The following is a 5,516-nucleotide window of genomic DNA, read 5'->3' as shown; positions in this document are numbered from 1 at the left end:
GCCCGACCCGCCTCAGGAGGCTCTCTGGCGGCCACTGAGGGTGGTGACACCGCGGATGACTGGGGATGGAGGAGGGAGGAGGAGGAAGAGGAGGGAGGAGAGGGAGAGGAGGAGTGGTGGTATGAAGACAAGACAGGTTCAAAGGAGCAGGCTCCAGAAACAGGGGTTCTATATTTTATTTAACTTTCTCCGCTTTATATAAAAGTATAATTTTACTCTCTCTTATTCGTCGTTACCCTTTAGAACGCTAACGACCTTTTTAGTTAGAAACTACGGAACGGCTGCATCACAAACTCGGTTCTGGATAATTTTTTTGAAATTGTTCTTTGTTTTTCGGAATAATTTTTTGGTTTTTCGCGGAATAATTTTTTTTCTGTTTTTCGGAATAATGTTTTCTTTCTGGTTTTCGGAATACATTTTTTCTGGTTTTTCGAATTTTGTTTTCTTCTGTTTTTTTTTGGATTTTTTTGTTTCTGTTTTTCGGAAAAAAAAATTTTGGTTTGTTTTTTCAGAGGTGAAAGCAACGTTTTTTTTCTGATTATCGAGATACTTCGAACTGCCCTAACGGCTTCTCATCCTGGAGAAACCATTGCTACGCGTCGACAGATCTGAAGGTGCTTGTCCTTCTGAACAACCGCAAAGTCTCAGTGGGTCTGTGCGTAGAGTCGACCACGGGCTGAGATGATAATACCATTCTATATGATTTAACAGACGAGGAACTAGGTCTCCGCAAGTGTCTGGAAAGCCAGATCAAAGAAGGAAAAACTGGGGAGACTGAAACTAGAACAAGAGCTGCTATGTTTCCGTTTCAGTCGAACGTCGTCAGGTAAAGGAGGAATGAATGCGTCTATGTTGTTTCAAAATAAGGTTCTGAAAGCGCGAAAATAGAAGAATTTAGGTCCGAAAATGGAGGAAAGGAAAAGTTTACTCCTAGACAAAATAAATTTTTCAGAGGGATAATGGCAAGTGAGTGGGGGTGATAGAAAACAGATATTTCTTTGATATAAGAGTATATAAAGTTTATTTCTGTCTTATACGTTAAGTGAATTAAAATGAATGTTTTAAGGGATTTGGTTGAATTGTAAGCTTAATTTCTTTTCCGCCAGCCGGGCCGGGGGGTGAGGCCGACTGTCAGGGGCTTCAGGACCTCAGTCTGGTTCAGGAAGACGTTCCCGTCCTCCGTCCGTTCTTCATCAGCGTGGTGGAGGAGTCGGATCTGTCCGGGGAGGAAGACGAGCTGCGGCACGCTCAGCAGCTGCTGAAGGAGTACGAGAGGAGAGAGGGAGTGGCGGTGGCGGAGCTGGAGGGCGGCGAGGACGGTGGCGGTGGCGGGCAGGAGAAGTACGAGAAGACGAAAGCGCGCCACGGAGACGCCATCTTCTCCAAGTTCATGAAGAAGATCTCGCTGTGTCCTCAGCAGATCCTGCGGTACTGTCGCGGCGGGAAACCGCTCTTCATCTCCGAGCCGCCGTCCAACATGGCTCACGTGGTTTCGGCGTGCGGCCACTGCGGCGGGTCCAGGACGTTTGAGCTGCAGCTGATGCCGGCTCTGGTCAGCCTGCTGCAGAGGAGCGGCGGCGGCGAGGCGGAGCTGGAGTTCGGGACGGTGCTGGTTTATACCTGCGCCAACAGCTGCTGGACTACAGGATCCAGATCCGCTGTGGAGGAGTTCTGCTTCGTTCAGACAGACCCGGACCAGCAGCTCTTTAAATGAGCGACCAGGGTCGAGGATCAGTCGGATCCTGATTGTCCTGAATCCGTTTCCTCCTGGAGGATTTACAGACGCAGTAACTGACTGAAGAGTTTGTCTCAAAACATTTAAAAGTTCACTTTCAGCTACAAATTTTACCAAAAACTCTCCTAATAAATCCCAGTAAACTCCTTCCTGTGTGTTAATTTATACTTTTATCTGCGTATTCCTGCGACCGACTGAGTTCAGGTATAAATAAAGGATTTGAAGCAGGAATAATGACGATAAACTGCTCAATAAAACATCAAAATGTAGTTTTTATATGTTTTATAACCCGGCCTCCTCGTGCCTGAACCCGACCAATCAGAGGAGGACGACTACAACTCGTCTGAATCTCAGTGAGTTCTTTGACCCAACCTGCCCACAAACCATATCTGGAAGTTCAACTTCCTTCCCCGACCGAGCTCTGACCTTTGACCTCTCTGTAGTGAACCGCCACGAGAACCGAAAGTGCCTCGAACGTGTTCCCGCTGGTATCGATCATTTTCACAACTCACACTCCTTTAAAATGATTTATAGAAACACAGAACATCCGACATTTTCTTTTCTTTTTACTTCAACCTCACGATACATTTCTATCATTCAGTGTCTGAAGCTTCACACCAAAACAGGTCGGACAGCATTCATGTAATTCAGCCAAGGAAATGTAAACCGTACAGAGTTAAAACCAAGCTATAAAAATGTAAATAATCAGCTGAAGGACTTTAGTTTATCCTGGACCTGATCCAGAGTATCAAAAATAGATTTCTTAATCAATTAGCCAATAAATAATGACAGGATTCTCTCGTTTGTGTGCGACTTTTAGCCTCTAATGACGTTACTGATTGCTAACGTTCACTTACAGCCCTTTTTTTTTTGTTCCAATTCGGTCACGAAAAGCTACAAAAATCTTTGGTTCGTCAGTGAAAAACTTCCTGAGAGACGAGGACGAAACAGTGACGTGAAAAACCCTGATGAGACGAGCTCGTCGGAGGCTGCTGATTGGTTCTCAGGCACTTGGTGCGCTCTGTGCAAACGTACGCGAGCGCCGGCGTGTTTGTGTCCAGGAAGCGAACAGTAGAAGAAGAAGAAGCAGCGGGACTACTGAGGGCCTCCACAGAACGGTAAGGCAGCGTCGCCGGACTTGTGATCCCAGTCGTACTGGTGGAACTGGTCGAACTGGTCGGGCTGGGCGCCGCCGCTCAGACCGCCGATGTCTCTGTCGATGATCTCGTTCACTGCAAAACAGAAGAGGAAAAACGTTTGAGAAATTCTACCTGATAAAGTTGGAAACAAAAGATTCTCTGAAAAGATTTAGTGGCATCGAGTGGTGTAGTTGCAGATTACAACCCCCTCACATCACCCTCTCAACCCGAGTGTGTTGGACAAACTACGATGGCCACGAAACGCATGAAAGATAAGTTCCCTATCTGGAGTCGGTGTTTGGTTTGTCCGTTCTGGGCTACTGTAGAAGAGGATCCGCTCGTTCTAAGGTAGCGAAAACACAACAAACTTGTTTTCAGGTGACGCACACTTTTTAAAAAAACTTTTTCTTAACTTATTTTTGGTCGAAATGTTCAGAAATGGTTAAAAACTCGGAGCCGGTTCCCTGTTGGTGGTTTTAGTGACTTTATGACGGGTTTAATGTGGTCGTATTTCTTACGAGTGAGGATAAAGCTCCAGTATTTAACATTCAGGAGGATCGATGGGCAGAAATATAATATCCACCGTATGTTTTTATATACTTTTCTATAAATCACCTGACAATAAGAATCATTGTGTTTCTGTTACCTTAGAATGAAACGCGTCTGCCATGTTTCTACACTAGCTTTACTTTAGCTTCCTACATCGATTTTGGATAAACTCAAAGGGTGAGTAATCTTTCACTAAAGTGTTTTTAAAGCAGTGGCTCTCAACCTGGGGGTCGGGGCCCCCACTAGGGGTTGCTGAAGCTTCACAGAGGGTCACGAGGCCTTCTTGATTTCAAAGCGTGCTAGAAAACTTGACAGTAGGCCGATATCTCAGCATTTGGTTCATTTCAAGTAAAGGAAATTGTCTAACAGAACAATGGCATCAGGGACAAGAAAACACTTCATTTGACAAAAAAGAAGGTTATTAAGTTTGTTAAAATTATAAAAATACAGAATACAGACAGATAATTGTACAAAAAGTTCCATAAACTGGAAATAATCTGCTCAAAATTCCTCCAAATCTCTGGTTTCACACAAACTTCCTGCAGTTACTGAGTTCAATAATATGAAATAACTGAGTCAGTTTAATAAATAATAGAAAGGGCTCCTTTAAGTAAGAAGGTTAGGAACCAGAGGTTTTAATGTATGTAGATGTTAATCTGGTGTTGAAATCGCTGTGTCGTAAACACCAGAAAATATTGTGAAATAATTTGTTTGTTCAGAAATATGAAACTGGATTCTGTGTTTCAGCTCCCGGTCCGTCCACCGGGGGGAGCAGCTGGACACAAACTGTTTAAACATGTTCTCCAAAAACCTTTCTATGACTCTTAATGAACTTCAGCAGGTTTGTAAAAGAGAGAAACTGCTTTCACCAATAACATCCGACCCACTGATTAATACAGACATACTCAGAGCTTCAGTTTGTGACACGGTGAGCAGGCCGGGGTCTCGGTGGAGCTGAGAAATGATTATTATTAGTAGTAGCAGTAGTAAAGCTGCTGTGCACTCGGTCTATACATAGCGCCGCACTGAAACCTGAAGCTCGTGAAACCAACCGACACTCGTCACAACACGCTGCCCGTCAAACACAACTTCATCTGCGTGTACCATCGTAAAAACCATTCACACAGATTACGTTCAAACTCGTCACATAAAAACATTCCACACCAGCTGCCTGCACTTCCCTCCAGGACATCCAGGACCTCCAGCATCCTGCAGGTCCTCTAGGACCTCCAGGATCCTCCAGGACCTCCAGGACCTCCAGGATCCTCCAGGGTGTGTAAAAACTTCAGGTTATCTTATTAACTTCTTTTTAAAATACAAGCATATGAAACTATCGGTATCGGCCACGAGGAACAGGTAATTATCAGTCATCATATTGGCTAAAATCCATATTGTGAATCCCCAATAAACAGGATAAACATGAACACTGTATATTAGTATTATTATTGATCACTACACTGACAGAGCTTCAGTCTCTAATCAACAGCCTCGTCCTGCAGTAGGAAACAACCAAACACACTGAATCTGTCACAAAAGAAGCCTGTTAAGTCTGTTTGATTGTTAAAAAATTATAAAAATACATAATACAGACAGAGAATTGTATAAAATATGATCTCTGATCAATATTCACATCCAAATCTGATTTGACACAAACTTCCTGCAGTTATTGAGTCACTGTTTGGTTTCATCGTTCAGTTTATCTGCTGTTATTGTTAAAATAATATGAAAGATACAGGAAATATAACACCTGTAGTGTTTTTCTACCAAATCAGTTCTGGTTCTCGAACCGGTTTCGTTCAGTTTTTAGAGTGCAACCACCAACAGAGGGCGCTGCACAACGCACCCCCACCTGTAGCATAAGACACGCCCACTTTGGTTCCCAAGGAAAACCCGTCTGCATCTTTAGACTTTATCACCACTAGTGGGCAGCAGCAGTAACGTGACAGTGTGATAAACCGCCGCAGTCTCACTGGTTTTACCGGCGTTTTATCGGAACCGGCTCCGTTCGGTTCGGGTCCACTCAAGAATCCTGAACACCTAAAGAGTTAATAATAAAAACAACCAAAGTGTCATATTCTACAGGTGGTTGTGCA

The 5,516-nt window shown here is 43.9% G+C and overlaps 2 protein-coding genes across 2 annotated transcripts in view; one reads left to right on the top strand and one right to left on the bottom strand.

Moving 5' to 3' along the window:
- Positions 1-1,136: 1,136 nt before the first annotated feature.
- Positions 1,137-1,883, top strand: pdcd2l (programmed cell death 2-like; the record flags this gene model as incomplete). Its single annotated transcript, XM_035664621.1, is given in 1 exon segment — positions 1,137-1,883. A coding segment is annotated over 1 exon segment (578 nt), but the record flags the coding sequence as incomplete, so codon positions are not given.
- Positions 1,884-2,248: 365 nt separating this feature from the next.
- The window catches only part of LOC118330171 (nuclear factor of activated T-cells, cytoplasmic 3-like), a gene marked incomplete in the record, with an annotated part of 16,661 nt that continues 13,393 nt past the window's right edge, over positions 2,249-5,516 (bottom strand). The window contains 1 exon segment of the mRNA XM_035664620.1: positions 2,249-2,967. Within this exon segment, the coding sequence (XP_035520513.1) occupies positions 2,831-2,967 (137 nt within the window).

The sequence above is a fragment of the Morone saxatilis genome, unplaced genomic scaffold (genome assembly GCF_004916995.1).
Source record: "Morone saxatilis isolate NCDOM2014 unplaced genomic scaffold, NCSU_SB_2.0 Contig2, whole genome shotgun sequence".
NCBI classification, from domain to species: domain Eukaryota; kingdom Metazoa; phylum Chordata; class Actinopteri; family Moronidae; genus Morone; species Morone saxatilis.
The sequence above is the reverse complement of the archived record's forward strand: the minus strand, read 5'-3'. Positions and strand labels throughout refer to the sequence as shown.